Here is a 23,706-nt window from a genome sequence, read left to right on the forward strand (position 1 = left end):
AAAGAAGTATCCATATAGACTGTCAAGCGCCCTTCTGACACAGTTAAGAGAACTTTACTGTAAAGGTGCCAATCCTACACTGGCTGTACTGATAACATAATTAGAACATTTTGATATGTATGAAATGTATTATTCCACATTATTGGTAATAACATAGCACCTATGACACTTATCCAAAGATTACTATGCCCTACATGTTTCACGCTGTACAAATCCTCTTCCCAAAATCAAAAAGCGTTAAAGACAGTCTCAGATAAAAGTCTAACACCAGAGAAAATGGCCAAGTACAATTAAACAGTGAGTCGGTATCAGCTGGAATGATGGGCCGCAGTTTCAGCACAGCAGAAGCTCAAACACAGTTGAGATTTTTGTACACATTAAAGCACAATGAAGTAGCTTTGCATATATTTAAAAGAAGGTCCCTCAGCATGAAAGTCACCACAGGAGAAAGTATGAAGATGTTCCTTGAGAATGTAATATGTAGATAATGGCAGCAGTATCCTAGACTGGATATGGAAGTGCATTTTTTTTTTAATCTAAAGAGATCTAAAGAGAAAGAATAGGGAGAGTGTGTTTGCGCATTCCCTCGAATGTGAAATAAGCAGCTTATAGCCAATGACGGCAGGTGGGCAGTGCTTAGACACCAAGCAAAGAGCAAGAAAAACCATCCCAACTGAAAGTTTAGGGGCAAGACATGAAACTTAGTATATACTAGGCTGCTTCTCAGATATCCATGAGGCCAAGGTTTGTATTTGGAAAGGAGAAGAAAGAAAGTAGACACCTGAACCTCATGCTTAAGAACAGCTTGGTTGTGTAAAAAAAGGGAGCTCTCTGAAGAGGAAAGAAGCAAAAGAAGGGAATATTAGTACCTCCCTGAAATTTCCTGGAAGGTCTTGCGTGGAAGATCTGAGGAACAGCTATGATGGAAGGAGCAGTAACAAAAACATGAGGGGCATGGTGAGAAGACAGTTGCAATAAAGAGGCAATAAAGGGAAGAAATCACAGCATGGAGTAAATTATTTAACTCACATTTTAAATTATGACACTAATGACAACTACTATAAATGCTGGCCAAGACAGAGAAATGCTATCCCTCCTACCTATTTTGAATTCCTACACTAATTGAAGAGAACCACCTTTGCCTTTGGCAGAGAATACAAGCATATGCATTATATTCGTGTAAGGCTACAAATATACAAATAGAAAGCTGTAGAATAAATTACTGCTCCTGGAACCCAAGGGAACTTTGTTGGCTGGAAATTAACAACTGAGTTGTACACTACAGAGTGGTTTCTTCTTCTCTCTGGGTTTTCTCTGAACAGCAAAGTGTTTGAAAGTTATTGAGTGTTGGCATTGGCCTTCCACAATCAAATCTAGCACACTAAGGAATTGTATTTCACAATGTCTTCAATAATTCCGTAATGCTTTGTCATGCATTATAAGAAGCCATAAATTCAGTAGCTCAATGGGGCTACATTAATGATATTAGGGAGGCATGTAATTTGTTTCATACCTTATACAAATGACAATGAAATCAATATTTAGACAAAGCTGTCCAGGGGTCACATCTCCCAAACTGCAGTATTGATTCAGACTACATCAGAGGTTAATGTGCATATTATTAACTTTAATGATATAGAATAATTGTTTTAAACACATTGTGAATTACAGCTAGAGTTGATGTTTACCTTGTCAAGAAAACACTATACCGCTGAATCTTCCCCATTAAACTTGAAAAATGATTAATTCATTTGGCGTCAGAGATGGATATATCACACATCTCAATGTCTTCCTACTTCATAAACGTAAAAGGTGGTAGGAAACTTAAGCAATTCATATTTATTTCAGTTCTTTAGGTTTCAGTATTGGAAAAAGAAACGCCCAGAAAATAATTAAAATAACAAGGCAGAAGTGACATAGCAGGTGAACTAGGTGATATTACTTTATCTCCTTTTTTAAAGTATCATCAATCATATTTGCATATGATGGTACAATGTGATTTGTGCTTATTAATTGCAGACAGACACTGCAAAATGCACTGCAGTGTCAAAAGACCACCTTCTGTAAACAGACAGAAAGCATTTACTACATTCATTTATTTTCTGCATCTGTTGACATGCACTTTTTCAATGACTCTCCTTATAGATTTATATGGATTTCATATCCACTTAAGAAAGCTAAATAATATGCAACATTAATCATGGAGGTCCTCAATCAAACCAAAGACAAATGGTTTTTAGAAATAAAAGAATCGCCCTCCCACAGCCATACATGTCTTCCACCCCACTGTAACTTGAGAACAGTTTGAGAACAAATTTGACAAAAGGAAATATTGTGAAATGGTCCAAGGGAAGGCCCAAATACCATGGCTAACAAGTAGAAGTTTCCTGGCTATGAACATCTCTAATAAGGAGTACTGTTTTTACTGCATGAGGAGGCTACAAAGTTCCCGTATGCAAAGCCCTTCACCATCACCTGTGGGCACCTCTTCCGTATGCTAAAACACTCATAACCAAGCTCAGTATGTGAAAAGCAACACTCCTCGCTGATGTGCTAAACATATGGTATGTGCAAACGTTATTTGGATACCAACCCAAATAAGTGAACATGATCCAGAAAGACAAAGCCAGAGCAATGTACAAGTGCTTGGTGAAACTCATATCCATCTGTCATCTTTCAAGTTCTCATCATTAGAAAGAATAACTGCAATCTTAACTCTCACTGACAGCCATGGCAACCTGCTGCATCGCAAGAGTGTTCAAAATAATGGGATCATTCCCAATGAAAGCCTTAAGAGAGTACTAAAATATTTGTCCTGGTTTCTGCTGGGATAGAGTCAATTTTCCTCCTGGTAGCTGGTATAGTGCTGTGTTTTGGATTTGCTATGAGAATAATGTTGATAACACACGGATTTTTTAGTTGTTGCTGAGTAGTGCTTACACTAGTCAGGGACTTTTCAGCTTCCGATGCCCTCCAGCGAGAAGCTGGGAGGTGACGCAGCCAGGACAGCTGACCCACACTGGCCACACCATACAACGTCCTGCTCAGTATATAAACTGGGGGGATGTTGAATGTCATAGCATTTGTCTTCCCAAGTCACCATTACGTGTGATGGTGCTTCCCTGGAGACGGCCGAGCCCCTGCCTGCCCGCGGGGAGCGGGGAATGGATTCCTGGTTTTGCTCTGCTTGTATGCGCGGTTTTTGCTTTACCTGTTACACTGTCTTTATCTCAACCACGAGTTTTCTCACTTTTACTGTTCTGATTTCTCTCCCCCGTCCCACCGTGGTGGCAGTGAGCAAGCAGTTGGGGGAAGCTTAGTTGCTGGCTGGGGTTAAACCATGACAATATTAAAAGATGGCATCCTTAGGCCTCCTTGGTCTCTAAGAGACCAACAAAATCCAGGAACTTGCAGTATATATTAATTGCTACATTATTCAAAAGCTGTACCTTAAGAACAACACATACTGTAATCAAGGCAGCCTCAGACAACTTCTGCCTAGGTAATGACATTTCAAACGAGAGAGATAAATGGTTTCCTCATTTTTATAAAAAGTATCACACATGTTCAGAAAAGAATGTGCTGTCCATCTAGCAGTTCTAAAAGTACACTTAAAAACCTCTGACTAGACTTGTGCTGCCTAAGCTCAATTACATCATTCTAAATTATGTTGTCACCACAAGTACGCCTTTCACTACAAACTAAATCATGACTGTCATGTATCACCATATTATCACCTGTCATATGTCAAGAATTCCTACCCAAATCTCTGTGCCTTCTGAGAATCTTCCAGTTAGCTCCCTACTCCGTGCCTTTTGTAGGTCTCCAGCTAGTGCTCCAGTGACTCTAGAGGTACTTTATTGACCAGGACATGGAGTCACCATCACTGGAGGTGTTCAAGAGACGTGTAGACATGGCACTTCAGGACATGGTTTAGTTGGCATGGGGGTGTTGGGTTCATGGTTGGACTTGATGATCTTAAAGGTCTTTCCCAACCTTAATGATTCTGTGATTCTATGACATCCACAAACTTCTTCTGAATACAGCCCTAAATGTGTGCTCAGTGCTGTGAAAGGGTAAGATGACCATCACCTGCTTAAGGCACTTTAAAAGGATGCTCCCAGCACCACTAAAACCAATGCTTATATGTTGAGTAATCCCATGATGTCAGTGGGACTAATCACTATTACACCTAGCACTGTTCGAAGGAATTAATGAGACAAGGAGGTAGTAAAACCAGTGAGGTACACCCTCCCACTGACTGAAATCAGGCCTGCAGTAAACCTCAGTAAGAAGTAAACCAAATCTCATTAGTCTATTCTGTTGCTGTAACGCCTCATGCTTTTTGGACTCTACTTGTACAGTCCTAAGGGCTCCTGAAAAGACAGAAATAAAGTGCTAATTCACATAATATGCATAATAATCTGGAAGGGAAAGCCGTTTCTCTTTTGACGGATCTCCCTCACCTTTTTTTCCCCTTTACCCCTTACAGACCTGGACTACCTGAGAACGTCCTCTAGAAGGAATTCTACTTTGTAATGTAAGCTCCCACTGAAAAAAACTGAAGAACTAATTATCTTTTGAAGCTTCCTATTTTATCCATCATGCTGCCCATTGTGTCTAGCTTGACAGGTATCCTTGTTGGTGCTATGCTGTATTGCATTTAATCTTTAGACAGTCGGTGAGACCAGACCACTAACTGAGATTACTGAGATCTAAGTGAAGTATTTTACTTCAATCAGCACTGTCCCCCTCACGTTGCACACTACACACACATTAATTAAAACGTTAGTCTTGTCACCTTACTTCTCAGAACGACCGCATGCCCCCAGATGAACTGTACACCCATCAGCCCAAACCAGCTCAAGTCTAAAACAGCAATTAAGCTGCAAGAGAGGCTAACCAGGAACTAGAGAGATCTTACTTGTTATTTGCTTCAAAACTCAAAGTCCCCAACAGCCCAGGACATCCTTCACAACAGAGATAAAGTAAGTTAGGAGCTCAGATTCATTATCTGGAGCTCAGAAGGCTGTCCACTAGAACAACTCTTTCCTCCTGCAAGTATATAAAATACATCTTTTCATGACAGAAAGAGAGACATAAATAGTGAAAATTTTTAACTGCTTCTCAAAATATACAGAAAACCAAAACAACAAAACCTCAACCTCCACACAATTGTAGCTTCTGAATTTTCTTGCCAAGCAGCTACAGCAGCACATCACCTAACAGGTTTTCTGTGTTTTTCACTTGGAAAAGTTTGGGAAAGGCCCTTTTCATCAGTTCAAAGAACACAGGACTTCGACATTCGTAGATCAGATGTCTCACTATGCTGCAACTCACGAGCAAGCACCAAAGATGTTAGGTGGCTTGTGAACCCTTGTGAACGGATGTCCTAGGCCTGACGCACCGGTCTCAGGTACATGCCACTGCAGCCCACCTTCCAGGCTGGAGTTGAGCTGGACTCTGTCCAGAATGCCAAGTCTAGTGGGCACCTAAAACAACAAAACTGGGCTTCATCTCAAATGCAACTCAGAAAGTACTGCTTTTTCTGAAGAGACTGAATGACATGTGACCAATTCGGATGCAAGTATGTTTTGTTTGTATAAATATGAATTTAACCTGAGTATTAGAGCTGTCAAACTGCAATACAGTATAATTCATAGTTCTGGGCAAGTCAAACAGGTATGTCCTTCAATGGTCCCTGAGGGGGAAGCTGTCCAATAAAGATTTTTGGTACATTGTTTTCCCAGGAAAAATTCATTTTGGAGTACAGCAATTCTTCTGAACAGAAACTTCAATTCAACATAATTGCACTTTTGCACTCACTTTCTAGCTCCGCTTGTACACAAATAGGCGTTTTTCTCAGTGAAAAGTTATCAAAGCTTAAATTTATATTTCTTTCTTGCCATGTTTTGTAGAAGTTAAACTGTGATGCTCTTTTACTATAAAACTCTATTAAACACGTGTGCTTGTCTCTAGAAAACTGCATGTCATCCACATATTATTAGGTTAATATTGTAAGAAGGCAGACTTTAATAAAAAAACATATGGAAACATCCATATTTTATGCAGTAAGATGATTCTCTGTTTTAGGCAGGAAAAAAACACCTGTGCAGAGTCATAAACATTGTGCTTTTCTGTTTTCAGTGTTTGAAAATCCAGCTTGTAGGAAAGAAAATTAAAAATCAGAAAGACCATCAGTTGATGTAGAATGACTCTTTCTTTCTTAATCAGAGATGCCACGCGCTCTTGCCATTGGAAGGGAAGGGAAAGGGAGGGAACAAGGGAACCACCATTGATGTTACCGCTTTTCAGAGTAGATGCAACCCAAGAAGCGTATAGCAGACCTACCTGTCCCCTGAAAAACTTAGTCCCCTTCGTAATGATTAATTTGAAAGGCACATCAGATAGCATGGGGCTAGCTGCCCAAGAGCCCTGTGGAGATACTTCTAACATGGCTACAGAAAGCACGCGTTGCTTCAGTATATGGCCACAGACACAAGTAATTTCCTAATTTAGTCTCTTCAACAGTTTTCTCAACAAAAGGAACCATGTGGCAGGCTAAATATAGATCGGCATTTAACATTTGCCCACCACTGATCAGTCTGTAAAGTTCCATAAACTGACAGAAAGTAAACGACAGCATTGGCTAGACCATGATTTTAGGCAGATCACTAACTTTATTGTGAACTAAGTATTACATAATTTTTTTTATCGATAAAATTACATTATCCAAACTGAATTAGCATCACAAAGACTACTGAAAATGTTTTGGATAGTTTAAAAATTTAACAGGAGATTTCAATTCCATTTCTACTTTTAAAAGTCAAGTTCACAAACCACAACTTCGCAAAGTTCAATCGAGTTTGACATGCTTATGAAAGCTGAAATATTGTTTGAATATTTCATAGGCTATTATGGTTCTCCCCTACCGCTGGCCATGCCTGTCCATTAGAGATCTAAGTCCCCACAGCCAAAAAAAGGCCTTTATGTTTTGGGAAGACAAGACAGCCAGTTCATGACTCTGGGGGGCAGTGCCACTCATGCAGACGCTAATGTCACTAATGTTGTTCCAAGCTCCCTGCCAGCCAGCTGCTTGCAACAGAGCAGTCAGCCTGACCTTTGGCCGCGAGGAGGAACGGCTCAATAGCGTGCGAAGCTGCCTTATCTAATGGATTAAGTACAGGACTCCAGCCAAATGCCAGCTTTGACAAGGACTTGCTCTGTCAGCCTTAGCTGAGTCAGTTAACCTTTCTTAGTTTTCCATCTTCAAAATGGAAATGATAATTCCTCTTCAGCAGTGCTGCTGCAAACACGTTGCAGCGGACTGATACCATGAATGCGTGGGAGATCCTACCAGGCGGTTCAGTGAAGTGCCACAACCACGTTAAACTAATTTCCACAGAATATTTACTGGGGGGCGGGGAGGGGAGGAAATCACAAATCATCCTTTCACTGTATATTTAATTCTAAATGCTACGGTTAACCAAAAATGTATTTTAAATCCTAATTTTGCCATTAGTATCCTAAACCTGCTACTTTCTTTAAAAAAAAGTAGTTTTGCAGTACAAGATATTGGACTGACATCCTCAGCTAACCTACCCAGATAGGACCAGGTGAGATTTTATCTACCATAGAATACTGCCCATCTAGTAGATTTCTGTACTTTGTGAAGATAATTCAAGTGCATATTGAAACCTGGTTGCACTAATTGACAAAGCAAATTACTTTTGGAACTGTATTTCCAAAGGGCCTCTGAATTTATTCCTTCAATTTTACATGCATGGGCTTCCATACCTTTGCGAATTTAATGTTTGTGTACATCACTCTGACATTTCCTAGCATTTGAAGAACAACTTCAAAGACTATTTTTGCACATGTGGTACTAGGACATTTTAGTAGAACAGATTTTAGAAAAGTCATTTACATTCTGCACGTTTAGCCATCTTGGTATCTTCATCCTACTTTCAAGTACTTTAGTCAAAATTTTAACGTGGAATTTTCTTAGAAGAGAGGCTGAATTCCAGACAAAATTGAAAAAGAAAAAAAAAAATCTGCCTCATTTTCTATGCTTAGTTTCTGCTCTTCAGAGGAGAAGAAGCCTGAAAAGCTTTTGGGTGTAAACCTAAGTATCACTGAGCTCTTTAGTAAAATCTGTCTGATATACCAGGTTCTGAAATCTCAGTACCCAAAAAACCCGCAGACAATTGATTAATAATGAAGTCAGAAATACAAATAAATTTACTTCTAATGAAGACTGGAGACACAGTAATCAAAGTGTTAAAAATTCATTTCATGCACATCTCATTTGCCTCTTAGCTGATATTTATCACATAATTCTGTGAGAAAGTAGAGGCCTAAGATGCTCCAGATAAATGTCTCAATTAATTGTACAGAGGTAGCCCTCTTTGAGCTGAACCAGAGCTGTGAGCTCTTTATTAAAAGCACTATTCTGTAGCCTGTAACCTTGTTCCTTGACTCCTCTCTAGTTTCCAATTTAAACAAGTCCCCATGCGGCCCGCTCTAAAGGGCTTTGTCTCCCTGTCATTGTTAAGAGCGCCGAGGCATCCTGGAAGTGTGAAATCAGACCTCATGAGCTGAACGGTTCCCCAGGGAACGCCGGACCGCGCAGAAGGTCAAAGTCATGGGCTGGACCATCTGAAAGCGTCTGATCGCCGGTCTGTGACACAGCAAGCGGGGTGGGGGCAGGGGATTAATTAAAGCCCAAAGACAGCAAAACAAACTGTTTTCCAGGCAGACCGTCACATGGAGCTTGGATTTTGCTCTGCTAATGAATCCGAGCCGCTAACTATTATTCCTTAAAATAACAGGACTTTCGCCGAAGTTGGTCAAACCTCTGGCACATGTTTTCCCACCCTGCTTGCTTCTCATCAGTAATAAGGCAAAGGTTTTGAAATTTATTCCGTGGTACAAGGAAGAGAAGGAATGTGTAAAGGAGACGCAAGCGCTGCCCACGAAGCCGGCAGTCTCCCACCACGACCCACCTACACCTAACTTTGCGGCAGAAGGAATACGCTTACCCGACTACCGCCTTAACCGGCACTACATCATGGTGAAGGGTCTACTGCTTTCCAAGACTCATACGGGTTAGGTCACCAGAATACACATTAACTTCAGAGGTGACCTGACACGATGAGTCCATTACGCCTTAGGTTTTCCTGCACCACCAGAACGTCTCTTCAGGCAAAAGGATGTCACTGTGGGCGCACACGCTGCTACGCCAGAGCTCCGCAGGCAGCCGAGCGCCCAAGAAGGTCTGCCTGTCTTCCAGAGGAACCACAACTGAGCAAAGATGTGGGGAAATGGGAAAAATGTAACTTCTTTTAGCTGAGGATTTAGCGAGAAAAGAGCCTTGTACTGAATACAAGAGTAGATTTAAATGAAACTTTCTTCTCCGGAAGAAAAGGAAAAACTAAAGACCACATTCAATGTCTTCCCATTTGTTAGATTATAGTTAAAAAAAAAAAAAAAATTAAAAAAAGACTTGTTTTCCAGGAAGGAGTGTTTGCTGTGACCACAATTTCCAAAGAATGTAACTTCGCATTTTTGGAAGCCCTAAAACTGTGTTTTGACCATGGAAAGACACTGTTTTTCTGGGGGAAACATCCTTGTAGGGCCGGGAGTTCTCTCGAAGGCCTCAGTCCTGGAAGATGGACTATTATTCAGCTCTCCCTGAAATCAAGGTGAGCTTTCAAGCACTGGTGGGGAATCTCTCAACCCCTCGGCCATCCTCCTTTTCCTGGAATTGCTTGCAAGCAGGCTGAGTGAGGAGAAGTCTCACTTTGTTCTTTTCTGGGGTATTTTACAAACCCAGTTAGGGCACATTCAAGCAAGCACCCCATTTTCAAACTCGTAGTGCCCACTTGCTCTTCCGCTCACAACTTCACCAAAATTTCAGCCCACCCTAGCATCTTGTAAACCAAGGCATGAACCACCACCCTTACTCTCCCTCTCTCTCTTTTTAAAAAAACTCTGTACTAACCTTAATGATGTGCGGTGCACTGTCCAACACTGGGCTATTGAGACTAAAGAAAAAACTGGCCTCGACTATCAAGAGTTTATTAGGGGCTTAACTGGAGTGACCTACTGTAGTAGCATTCAGCTGAACATGGCTATAGGCTTTCTGTTGAAGGGGAAAGAATTGAGGGTTTCATTAAAAAGTAATTTGTGCTTTTTAGTCATTCATTCAACAGGAGTCTCAATTGCTCTTTATTCACACAGAATTAATACAGTATTACAATGCTGCTCAATGAATGTATGGTAACAAAAGAAAAATTTCACATTTTGAAAGGGAAAAAAAAATCATTGCAACTGTGGTAAGATTGATGACTACTTAAAAGATTACAGAAATCTTTTTCCGTCTATGCTTATGCTTAATGATGGAATATTAAGGATTTTTTAAATCCATTCAGCCCAAACTAATAAATTTTGATATATTACTTCACATGAAAAGATTCCTGAAAGGGAAATGGGATATGTTCAGCAGACAGGAAGCAGAGCAAACCACACAGGTACTATACAGGTGTTTCAGCTACTTTTCAGACTCAGGGGAAGGCAAAAGATTAACCCTGAAAAAAAAGATATGGTAAGAAGAGCAAACTAGTCCTTAGCTTTTACTCACACGAGCAATCATTAGTCGTGTAAGTTATACCACTGATGACAGTGCTCTCCACACTGACTAATAAGCACTGCTCATTTGAATAAAGGTGGAGGGCCAAGTTTTACATAATTTTTGCAAAGATACTTATTGACAATCACCAAAGAACTACTTTATTTCTAAATATTACTACTCAAAGTTCAATCTGAAATGAATGATCCGTACATGTCCACAAGTTAGAAAAAACAGTTGTGAATTACTACAGTAGTTAATAAACCCCTTTATCCTTTTTTCAAAATATTAGGTATTTTTGTCCAAAATATACAATGATTTCTGGAATGCACAGCCATCTTATAAAACATATCTGCCATATAAATGTTTCTTCTTACTAATGAACAAAACACACAGGACACAGGAAGGTATTGAGTGTTCTTCCCCATCTTCCTGATCATCGTTCTAAATGCAATGTCTGAGAATTTTTGGTAGCTCTGTACATCTTTAAATGAATCAAATGTATTTCCAAAAAATTTGTACAACGAGTGCAAATGACATGTTGATCTGGAAAAGACGAAGACTGAACGAGGTCAGGGACTGAATTATCCCATTTGCTCCTGAATAACTTAATCTCTCTCTCTCTGTTCAGACCACATTGGATTATAAGGTCAAAGCAGAGTGAAGAATCCTTAGAAGCATTTCTTCAATCTCCCTGAAAACAGAATCTGTTATGTTGCATGCCACAACTGGATGATCAGTTTCAGCAATAAAATGTTTGCTCTGTTACCTTGTCTGAGGGAAAAAAAATACTGGTACTCATGCTAATTTACAGAAAAACTATTAAAAAGTTAATATGTTGCTACGTATCTGTATCTGCTCCCGTAACAGAACATTGATGTCCAAATCGAGCTAAACCAGGTAGATTGGTATACTTTCCTTTTTTGGTGTCTCTTTTTTTTTAAAAAAAAGCAGAGATGGCTAATTTCTGACACAGAAGCAGCTCATTTTGCTCCATTCAACTTGTGCAGTGTGAAGGCGATTGTACTTACAGAAGATAACTTGGGACATTTCTGGAGAAATATGGGCAGTATAGCTGAAATACTTCTTCTTTATTTTGAAAAGCAAAAGGTTAAATTATCCATTCAACTTATACCACATAAAATAGAAAATAAAAAAAATTTCTTATTTCCCTTCTTAAACGGATAAACAGTAGTTACGGGAAAATGCATTTATTTGGTATCTGAAACCAACAGCAGCCTTGCTAAACATCTGTCAGATATCAAGCAGTTCTTTTGATAACAACTTTAACGTAGCATCTCAGTCTAGCACCTTTCATTTGCCTTGTCCTCTGAAACTGAGCTTTAATTTGGATAATTTGGTGTATTTTTATCTACTAGAAAAACAAGCCTTTTCTATGTATTTTTTACAGGACCTCTGATGTAGAAGAACATTTATTTCACCCTTCCAAGAAATAACTACATAGGACTCTGCTAGCATTCAAATGTCTTGCTGCCTTGCTTTACAAAACTTTTGTTTGTTTGTCTGCAGATTTTCTTCCTTAATGAGCAGAAGGTGAGACTGTGCAAATAGAAAATAATCTTTAGATAAATTTATGTTTTAAACATTTTTGTTTAACTTCTAAAAAGGCCCTTTTTTTCAAATACCTGACATATATTTACTGTCACAGAAACTAAATGAATCCTTGCCTGTGACATCAGCTGCCATCAATGCTTCTGCCCTGATGACCTTCACCTGAAGAAATCCCACATCTTTCATGTTACGGAACATCGTCATTGGACTCTAAAAAGAATAAAAAGAAAAACAGTTATGGATTGCAAAAAAGACAAACCAAAAGCAATATTAATAGTCTCCTCCCTAGCCCAAATATGTTAGTGTAATTCTGTCTAACTTACTCATACTTTTAAATATTACTTTCTGAAGAATGTACAGTTGTCAGTGTTTCTTTCAGCATTTTGCAACTTTAACATACCTATGAAAAATGCAAAGGAAAATGTAGAATATGAATTATTAAATAGAACACTAATTCTACTGAATTAATCCCCTAATAGTACATGAACACCTGCCCATCAAAATTTTAAATTATAGCAGTGTATTAATAAAATTAATACACAAAATAAAACACTTCCTCTCCCTGAATACTTTTGTGAGGTCTATGTTCACACTTACCCTTTGATGGCTCCAATAACATTTTGAACAGTGACCTAGGGCCAATATTTGTTTTGTTGTAGTTGACCATTTTATGTAAGCTTACATATAGCACATATGCATATAAATAATCTTGCATATATCTTCCAAATAACATGATCAAAACCAATCAAAAGAGCATTATAGCAACTCAACAATTTTCATAATAATCACATGCCAAAAAAAAAAAAAAAGTGAATTAAAAATGGTTCCAATTCTATGGCAGAAAGCTCTTACTATAAAACATTATTTTTTTAAAACATAAATTTCTACAATATCTACACATATTAAAAAGAGAAAAAAAAGGTTAAAGAGTAGATTAACACTTGCATTTATTCACCCAACATAATTTTAGAAAGCTGCCTGGAAAGTGTGTTCTGTTGCTGCTCTTTTTTGAAATAACTAAAAGTAACAAGCTGGGAGTATTATAACAGTTAGGTGTGATATGCTGAAACTCTCAACCTCTGACTTCAAATGTAATTTAAAAGTTGCAGAATTTCAAATGATAGAACATCGAATGTAACTTTGAATATGCAACCAATTAATAACAAACCTGTCATTGTAATTCAGTTTTTAAACAACATGGAGGGGGGAACTCCAAAAGAGGAGATTAAAAATAGATTTTCAATTCCATTTTAAATCATACATATATATGGACTAATTTTTGGTTGTTTTTACAAGTCTTGTTCATAAATACTAGAATATACCTTCATTTAAAAATCTGGACTAATGCATTTAATGTCTGTGGCCTTTTCTAAAATTTTAATGTAGTGCAGGTGAAACCTTTTCCACTGCTTATCATAATGTCCAGATTTCTAGAAAGTGCAAAGATCAGGTAAAACACTAAGTCAACAATTCTTTAATTTATTATGAAGGCAAAATCGACTGTTATGGAAAACCAGAATAAATAACATCACTGATCTGAAAACCACAGGTGCTGGTTAAATGAAATATTAAATGTCAGTTTGCAAAAACTACAGTATGTTTATGCATAGATAACCCACTTATTAAAATGTTAGACACAAAATACGCATCCCTGTCTTTTTATTAATAAGATGATTCTAACAGTTAAATCACACTCTGACATTAATTTCACAAGCCCCAGCTGACCATTTACTGTTTACAGTGAAGGTTTGACCTTGGTCAAACTGAGGAATCCAGTTAACTGTAGTACCCCACATGCTACATACATACATAATGGGTAATAATTTTTTATCATTTTTAATATGTTAATAATCAGAAATACAGCTTAAAAATACTGATGGTCAACTTTAATCAGCACACACTCAACTCCCTGCTTATACGCTTAGAAGCTGAAGATGGCAGAGATGGTGTTACAGATAGCACTGTTATAATTCAAAAGCATGTTGGCACCATTCCTCTTTTATTACAATTAAGGTTTGGAAGCTTCTTATCAGAACTGGTACCACAACTGATAATTCTGCTTTAATACCATGACGAAAGGGAAAGGGTTTACAAAAATGTTTCCACCTTTTACCCAAGTTTCCCAATAACCAAAAAAAAACCACCAAGGTGCAGAAAGAAAACAAAGCAAAAACCAAACACAGAGCAAGGCAAGTGACTGCTCCCTTCCTGCAATGCTGTACAGCCCCTTTCTCCAAATTTCATCCTGGTAAGCTCATTCTGCAAAAAGGCACAGTGCTGTATGTCACTTTGCTACCTTTGTTAGAATCCCGCAGAATAATTATTTTTGAACTTTTAGGTCCAGCAAGTCAGCTGGCTTAAATTCATTTGCTGCACATCGTGACTGCAGAGACTGATGAAAATGTATACAATGCCACAGCAGAGACTCTGGGAGAAGCAAATGACTTTAGTACATTACTTTAAAAACATAACTTTAAGTAATGATTTATCAGATGATATTCTGTCTTCTTATTTATGATTATTGTTGAAGGCCTCAAAACCCACACAGTTTCTGAAGCCTGAAATTTCCATAGCAGAGGAATCCGTGATTTGCTGTGAATCTTTTCAGCCCTCAATAGATGGGAAAAGATTGAAATGCTCTGGAGATGAGTCCTCTTTATTTTTTTAATGAAAGGCTGTATAATATATTTTCTGTATGGCTGCAGCAGCTGTCAGGGAGAGCATCTCAGTTCAGCTCTATTATGGGAGAAGCAATACCCCATCCTATAGCATCGAGATACACTGAGGGGCCAGTACTGATTGACAGCTTGTCACCATGACGTCTTATTCCATCTCTGTTATGGAGAAAATTAATGTCACACCACCAGCCTTATGACTCGCTGTCATCTTAGAACTGCTCACCTTTTATCAATGCTCTAAATAACATTTCAAGCCCATCGTCTCACGGTGGACAATCTGGTCAAGGGACATTAAATCGGATGACTGTGAAATGTCATAATAAAAATGGAATGCTAACAACTTCTTCTCTAAACTAGCTCCTCTGGTTTTTAAACTGTGACAAGGGGGACCGCGGGTTCAGCACACCCGTTCTGAAAAGGTCATGCAATCTCTCTTGGTCTGTACCCATTAATGCGCCCCCCTCCTCACCCCAAAAGGAATTAATCTTTTCAGACAATTGTGGTAAAATAATGGTTCAAACAGTAATGCCTGTTTAATTTGTAAGGCTCTGATGTTCAGCTACAAATGGTTAAATGACAGTAATAGAGTCATTTTCCAAGGGTATTTGATCTGATGGCAAGGTCAGCTCATTAACTGTTTTTGGCTGCAGAAAGGGTGCAAAATACATTTCTCAAATGAAGCTAGATTTTTTAAAAGGGTGAAAAATAAACCCCAAAATACTGTCACTCAGTGGGGAACAGTACGCCTTGCTAATTGCACACACTTTCTTTGTATCAGTTCTGAAGAAGAGATATGAATACCTAAGACAAAACAAACATCAGTGAAAACAAAATATTTCAATTTTGTTAATCCTTGTCATTTCTTTCTTCTGCTGTCCATTGGTCATTTTAATAAAAACAGTAAAATTCATCAAAAAGGTATATCAATGCTACACTTTTCAAAAACACATAATGAGAAACTCACATCTCTGCAATATGAACATGTTCCAAAAATATAAAAATAAAATATTTCAAATGCATACAGTAATGTAAATGTAAGAAGAGACACATATCCAGGAATACGTAAGAAATGTGAATAAATAGATCAAACTTATACCACATAATTATGCTCTACACTGGAGACAAAAAATTGAGAATTTAGGAAAACCAAGTAGTAACACACAGTCGTAACATGTTTCTATACTGCTACTAAATTATCAAAACCATCAGTATCACTTGGCTGCCATATCACCACACACAATAATCCACAGAAATACAGTATTGTTGCACTTGGTGACAAGAAGTATGTCACCTCAAAAATGTATCCATCAGAAATGTATTATGTTTATAAAGATCTGTTCTGACAACCACAGACTGTCTTGGTGGATTCCAAAATGTGCAGTAACTCTCTTAATTGTAATTATTTTTCAAAGATGGTGCACAATACCTTAGCTCTCAGTTGGTTTAGGAATATTATGTTTAGCCTCACTAAGTCACCTCTATTAAACTGTGTTTATGATAACACTATTGGTGTATGAGTTGTACAAGCATTAGCAGACAGCTGATTCAGTGGAGATAGCCAGAATAAATTTGCTGAAGCGCACATCCTGCTAATCTGTTTGAAGAATATTGTACAGCATTAGTACTAGCACTTCATGTTATCTGCACAGCCTGATAAGGTACATCTTTATTAAATTCAGTTATTGAAAGGATGTCAGTCATGGAATAGGAATATTTTAAAATCTAAAAAAAAAAATTAAGCGTCTCTTTGTTAGTCAGAGCTTGGTTTAATGGCTGAGTGTCTAGAGAAGCCTTTCTAAACACCTGGCAGCATTGTACAATAAAAGCTTTGTAATTTTAAGTGGAAATAGTTTTTTTTTTTTCCTCCTTTCTCTGTGTGTAGTGAGACAGTTACTTTTAGTGATTTAAGTATTAGCAAATGCTGGAGTAAGAGCTCCCCTCTCTGTTGCTTTGATAAAACTACACAGATTCTGTGTTCTGTGAGGATGCTGGGAAATGAAAATAATTTGCTTCAGAATATTCTGAAATGGAAATACAGTTGAAAACAATTGTTTTGATGATACAAAACACTGCTTCAGCCTCCAATGTGCAGACAAAAAAATAAGTTTTCTTGCCCATTAGTAGAGGTTCAGAAAAAAGCTGAAAACTATTGGCATCTCAAATCATTTAGCATAAACACTCATTAGAAACTGTACAGGCACTGAGTGTCCCTTTAGTTATTTTGTGCTTGGTAAAAATGCAGTAGAAGTCAGTTTAACTGAAAAGCAGTAAAGCAAATGTCTTTATGTCACATGATAGTATCAAATAGCTGAATTACTATGTAAAAAATACCTTATTCTGTAAAGAGGACTTGTAGCCTTCTTGATAATACCTGTACCAGCCATGGCAATATTAGTAACTAGTTTAAATGACTGTCATTGCCTGAGTGTGCTAAGGATATAAGGGATATATTTAGATTTCCCCCCGGCCCCGTTATTTATATAAGCAAACATTTTGCAAACAAAAGGCAAAAGAGAAGAGCTCCATACATATCTCTTCAGAATCTCCTCTCGCTCCTTCTGGTCCTCCAAGGAGTTGACGGAGAGGTCAGAGATAGTGACTGCAGCTGAGGCTGTGAGAGTGACCAGCAGCACCAGGCATCCCTCTCCCTCCTCCAGCGGCATCTCCAGCTTGTGGGTTTGTTCTTTACTCAGGGTCGACAGGTCAACCTGGCACCTAGAAAAACATTTTCTCCATCAACATGTGGTTTTCTTCACATCAAGCAAGAGCACATTTTCTCACTTGCATACAGCCGGACAAAAAAAAACCCCAAATTAGTAGAAATTCCTTTGCAGCTTCTGGAAAGATTTCTCTTCAGCTTCAACCCATGCTGCCTGCTTGACTTTTTTTTTTAAAGCTACAACCTGTTATTTATAGGCACAATACATATTAAAAAGAATGTACAGACACTAGATTCAAGGTTAGCTAATATGCCGTACTTGAACACAGTCAAAGAGAATTTTAAAAATCCAGCTTCAGATGCAAATTGTATTTTTTTATGATGCCTCTTGTATAAACACAAAATGTAAGTTTTGCTTAGCATTTTTGATACCATTCATCTAACAACTGTAAAAATTCCCTCTTAAAAAAAAATAAAAATCTGTGTGGACTTAATTGTGATGGAGTTTCTATGACTGAGCATAACAAAACATGACCTGAGCACCACCCAAAAGGCTCAGCTCTCCTGCAGTAAGCTTGCATGGCTCAGGGTCAAAGCTTCATGCAGGCATCCAGGATAAAATTTGATGCCACAACCCCTTATATAATAAGATGTCTCACGTTGTAATGAGCAGGGACTGCTTGCAACTGCGCAGAGTGGCTGAAGCCAATCCACCCTGCTTGATCCCTTTCTGAATAACCCCGGCGGTACCCTACGCTGAACTAATGAAGAACAGCTCCATACGTGCCAGCCAGCAGAAACAGCACTGCAGCATCTTTAAAAATAAAAGGCAGAACATGGAAGAAAAAACAGTATCACTGCTAAGAAAGAGCTGACCATAACCTTTTAATCGAAACAAGAATACATTAAGGTTAGTAATTAGTCTTTGCAGAGCTTAGAAGTTTTAATATTTGAATTTGTATAATTCACAAGTTCCAAGTTTCCTAGACTGCTACTCTGAGCATGCCTAGAAATTCAATGCCTGTGTCAAATGTATGCCAGCTTCCACTGCACAGGAATTTCTGTGAAAAAGCACTATTTCGGATACTTCTACTTCTAACATCCCCCAGTAATGTTTTGCCAATTCATTACTCTAAATAAAAACAATAACAATATTGAAATAAATTAATATTCTCTATATATAGTTAAGCCACTGAATACTCTACTTTTAACAGCAATTATTTAATGTGACAAGCACATGTTCTATATGCCACCCTCACTAAACTAAACATCTAGCAAACTCTTTTCATAAAATGTCAATTGATTTTGAAGAGAAAGATAATGTGGTGACCGCAGGGCCAATAAATTGAGGAAAAGGTGGCAGACATGAATAAATAGGCATTTAAGGACAGGAAATAGCCAATTACGAGAATAAATGCAGCCTCATAAAATGGGTGCTGTGCTATCACAGGCAGATTAGATTTGCTACAGGAAAATTTCTTTTTAATTTTTTTCTTAAACATTTACTGTCTGTTGTGCAGCTGTCAAAATTAAACTACTGTAAAGCTGATACAGTAAAAAGGTTCAATTATTTCACAATGAAAAAAATTTCTAACTGACACAGCATTCTGAGCTTAATGTTTACCTTTTGTTTTGAACTCTTTGGAAGATAAGGAGTGAGAAATTAAATTAAAAACAGTAAGGAAAAGACTAAAGCTGTTGCTGTCAGTGCAGGCTGATGGTCAATAGAAGTTTTAAACATGTACACAGGCTGTTAAATTTTTCTTTAGGCTGCAGTACGGCATGTGAAGCCCTCCTTAAAGTAAAAAATATTGTTATCAAGGATTCAAAGCTGGAGTAGGTTAAGACGCCCCGATGTTAAATATTCTTTCATAGTTTATTTCGGAACAGATACCCCTCAAAAATAAGTCTCTGCAACAATACTGCGACTTTAACCAATAATCATTGAAGGAACCAGTTTAAGCTCTCTTAAAGTCAGTAAAAGAATCAGAAAGTCATTATGATACAAGTAATGCAGAAATAATCCACCTCTGACTCAAAAACAGGCAACAAAAGCTACCTCCACTGGAACAAAAAAATCCCTACATGCATCAAAAAAATGCATTGACTGTAAAATTACAAGGTTTCATCAGACCTACAAACTCCAAGTTCTCCAATTCCTGAAGTTACATCACTTTTGCAACATAGGTGTCCACACTGTTTTTTATCTAGGCTGAAAGAAACAACTGACAGTTTGATCTTACCCATGCACCTTTCCTACAGCTATAAAATATTCCCAATAGCACCACATGTATTACCTGAGAAATTACCAGATTACTTGAGAAATATGTCTCTATTGTCTGCTTGATAGATCTCCACGAACAGCCTGTCGCCAGCTTTTTATTTCCTAAAATTATACAAAGCGGGGGGAGTGATCTGGAAGCTTTTTCCAGTGAAAGCCTTAACCATTTTACAGGAAGAATACCCTCTGAAGGGCCCTCAGATAATTTGATAAAAAACGAGGGTTATTCGATTAAGGAGTGTCACCATTGCGCTTTATGGAAATCTAGGTTAAGAGCGTCTCCGTGCATACACCGCCGGGTGAAAGCACATTTCTCCTTCTGCGCCAGGTCCCCTCCTCTGCAGGAGATGCAGCTCGCTCGTGTCTAACTTGAAGGTGCTGAGGCTCTTGGGGCATGCAGCATCCAGTGAGTGCATCAGCAGCACATGCACTTCAGTCAAAAGATGAGACTTTCCAATTGACAGACACTATAAGAAAACTGCAATTTTGTTCCATTAGCAGTTGAATTTTTCATGAAAAAGAAAAATGAAGTTTGCTTGCTCTCACACCAAATTTTCCCACAAAAAATTAAACCAGTTTTTGTTAGATCTACGTCAGAAGATCTTTGCATGGGACCAAAACAGTGAAGGAAGCCTGGTTTCATTACAGCATTACCTAAGCACTAACCATATCCTAGAATAACCTTTACAGACATCAGTAGGAAACCCACAAAACTCTGTTTTGGATTAGATTTCCTTACAAGCACTGAAGTTAACAAAATACTTTTAAAGATAAATAGCTTTGGAAAGTTCAAGTTGACAATGCCCTTTTACATTTTACTGAGAGTATATACAAGTATTCCAAGCTTTAAAGCTTTAGCAACGCTGACTTTTACATCAGTTAAGATGTTCTCTTAAAAGACATTTGTCACCTACAACTGCTTCCATGGAGAACAAAGATGCTTTGAGGATGAAGGTGAACTTGAACGTTACCAGAAAGTGATGCAGAGCGAGCATCGTGGTAGTAGAAATTTTTGTCTTGCATTCTCAAATTGAAGACCATGAAAAATTACTGCCATTTTGAGAAGACCGTAAGTTGCGTAAGACCGGCGGCTGTCACATTGAAAGCAGGAGATAATAGTAATTTGGGACAATTCAGTTTCTAATGGAATTACTATTTACATGCCGCTGCTGAAAGAAAACGTTCTCCACTTGTGAAGAGGTCATCCTGAAGAATTCTGGCAAAAATAGCCATTAACTCCTTAGACAGATTTTCAAGCCTGGCTACAAATGGCTGGAAAATTCAGGGAATTTCAGTTTTTAGGGCAGTTTGAGTATTTTGCATTACTCCGCCGCTCCACACCGTGTGGTCCCTTCTGTGCACACCCACGTCAGCATCAGAAGGGGTGGGCAGGGGCACTAGGTGACCCTTGAGGAAGAGGCATGGAGACACGTCCCCCCAGATCAGCTCTGCACGTGAACGTTATCAAGCAGCGGGTGCATCTGGATTTTCGGGCCTTGAGAGATCAGAGGCGAGAGAAACCACGCAAGTGCCTCAAGCTTATGTGCCAAAGTATCACAGAAAAGTCACTGCAGAAACAGGGTACAGCTCCCATGGAGGAAGATTTGAAGATTCAAGGGGAATCCACCACTTCTCTGAAACTGTGTTCAGTGTGTTAATCACCCAAACTGTTAGAAATACATTTCTAATTTATTTTTAATTTGAATATATCCGGCCTTTGGTTCTTTTTATGCCTTTCTTTACTCAGTTGAAAAAACCTTTCGTGCCCCGTATTTTCTTCTTGTGAAGCTACTGATATACCATAATAATATCTCTTCTTGATCTTCCTTTTGATATGCTAAACACCTTCAGCTCCCTACACATTTCCTTGGAACACATCTCCTACAGCCCTCAAATGACTTTTTGTAACTTTTCTGATCCAGTGAAATTCTCCTGCACCCTTTTTAAAGTGTGGAAGCCAGAACTATATGTAGTATTTTATCATCAGCATGTCTAAGAGGTAAAAATCACCTCCCCTCTCTAGTTCTAACAGAACCTGGAATGTAAGACCGCGTTGGCACCCTGGTGAAATATCCTTGCTAATGAATGAATTACAAAGGTAGCGACATGACATAGAAGGCCTCTTAAAAGCCAGGTGGCCAGGCAAGGGAGAGACAGCAGATAGCGAGATCATTTTCTCACATGACAAAATAAAGCATAAAAGAGGAATTGGCACAATCCTAAGTGATAGGGACAGAAAAGCACCACTTGGCTACAACCCAGGCAACTTAATTATCATCATGACTTGTTCAGGAAGACAGCCTTTTAACTCCACTGTGATCCAGGTCTACGCTGCTCCAAAGGATGCCGAGGAGAGGAAACTGTGCGATTCTGCAATTAGAACTGAGCTGGACACACATCAGAAGCAGCAAGGCATGAACTGCTACAATCTGTGAGACTCCGTATCCTTTATGAGCAGAGTAAAATGTTCTAGTAAAACCAAGAAACAAACGGAGAGGGGAAATTCTGCAAAGCACCGACAGAAAATGAGACAGCTCAGAAAGATGGGACTGCAGTAACGTGAAGTTCTTAGCACAAGCAGAGCACGGCATTTTTGACTGTGAAGATAATGAGCACAAAACAAAATGACAGACCCCACATGACGCTTGTGGTAGGTGGCAGGTAGAGGCGATAGGCTGAAAAAGCAGGAAAGCTCCCAAAGGAGCTGGAGACTGTATCTCGGCTAAGTAGGACACCGACTGGGGTGAGCGGTGGTGAGCCGGCGAAGCTGGAGAGCATCCCCGGGAAGCTGGAGAGCATCCCTGTGAGCTGGGAGGCACTGCCTTGCTGCAGAGCTCCGCAGGACCCGGGAAACCATGCTGCCAGGTGCCAGGCAGCAACACATGGCAAGCGGAAAAGAGCCTTGCAGTCTGGGGTAAGTCAGTCTTAAATACGAGAGCTACAGGAAACACAGCACAATCTCACTGGTCACTGAGCAAGACCTGAATACGGGCCAGTGTTTATGGCTTGCTGGAAGAAATACGGTCCGTGCCACAAAATCTTGTTGATGGATTTTGAAATGACCGATTAACGTTTTCCTGAGCACAGCTCTTCACAGTCAAACTACAGGTTTTCTTTTGAAATTGCACAGACAGAAAAAAGTACTTGCAGAGGTCTTATGATGTGATTACTTCTTACGTTGCCCCCGTGGCACAGCCACACACCACAGACATGCACAGCCAGCGCTGTCACCTGTGCAATTTCTTTGCGGCAGAATTAAAACTTGCCTCTGCTAAACCAGTCTATTGCTTTGGTGAACTTTATCTCTTCCTACACGGTCCTCCCCACAGTAGTAGGTCCAAGCAACTCTGCAAGAGCTTTCACCCAGCTCCAATCTGTGCCTTCCAGAAATCCTCACAACCCCCCCATGACACCCCTAACCACTTCTTACACTTACTGTCATGCTCCTCACATCTAGGCAGACAGTCCACTTTCCTTTCTCCCCTCCTTTTTGCCACTCGTACTTCTCGGAGTGGAGTACCTTTCCATATGCAGGAGACAAAGGGTCAGAGGAAGGGTCCATAAACATAACCCAGCTTGTGTGCAGCATTCTGCATTTCAGAACGCACTGTGGAATACTATCAATTTTGCAACAGGATGTGGTAATAACAACTGTCCGTAAGAGTTGTAAATAACAAAATATCTGGTAAGAGAAAGTTACTGAAGATTCGTGAGCCAAAACTGAACCTTTTTTGGCTTTCTAGCAGAACAGAAGCACCTCTGCATTAATAGAAGATGTTAAAATGTGCAGAGATAGTAATAAAATAAGGTGTGGAATACCTGAAGGCCAAATTTTGAGATGCACTATTTACATCTAACTCTCTTTGACAACAATCAGAAATGCTGA

General features: G+C 39.0%; 1 protein-coding gene across 1 annotated transcript in view; it reads right to left on the reverse strand.

The window, feature by feature from the left end:
• The window catches only part of LOC104617834 (multiple C2 and transmembrane domain-containing protein 1-like), a 28,376-nt gene extending 5,778 nt beyond the window's left edge, over window positions 1–22,598 (reverse strand). Inside the window, exons 1-3 of the mRNA XM_010283258.1 lie at window positions 22,459–22,598; window positions 17,409–17,595; window positions 12,319–12,412 (exon numbers count right to left, since the gene is read on the reverse strand). Coding sequence (XP_010281560.1) covers window positions 12,319–12,412; window positions 17,409–17,595; window positions 22,459–22,598 — 421 coding nt within the window. The remainder of the gene's footprint in view (window positions 1–12,318; window positions 12,413–17,408; window positions 17,596–22,458) is intronic.
• Window positions 22,599–23,706: the final 1,108 nt, after the last annotated feature.

The sequence above is a fragment of the Phaethon lepturus genome, unplaced genomic scaffold (assembly GCF_000687285.1).
Source record: "Phaethon lepturus isolate BGI_N335 unplaced genomic scaffold, ASM68728v1 scaffold12383, whole genome shotgun sequence".
Classification (NCBI taxonomy): Eukaryota; Metazoa; Chordata; class Aves; order Phaethontiformes; family Phaethontidae; genus Phaethon; species Phaethon lepturus.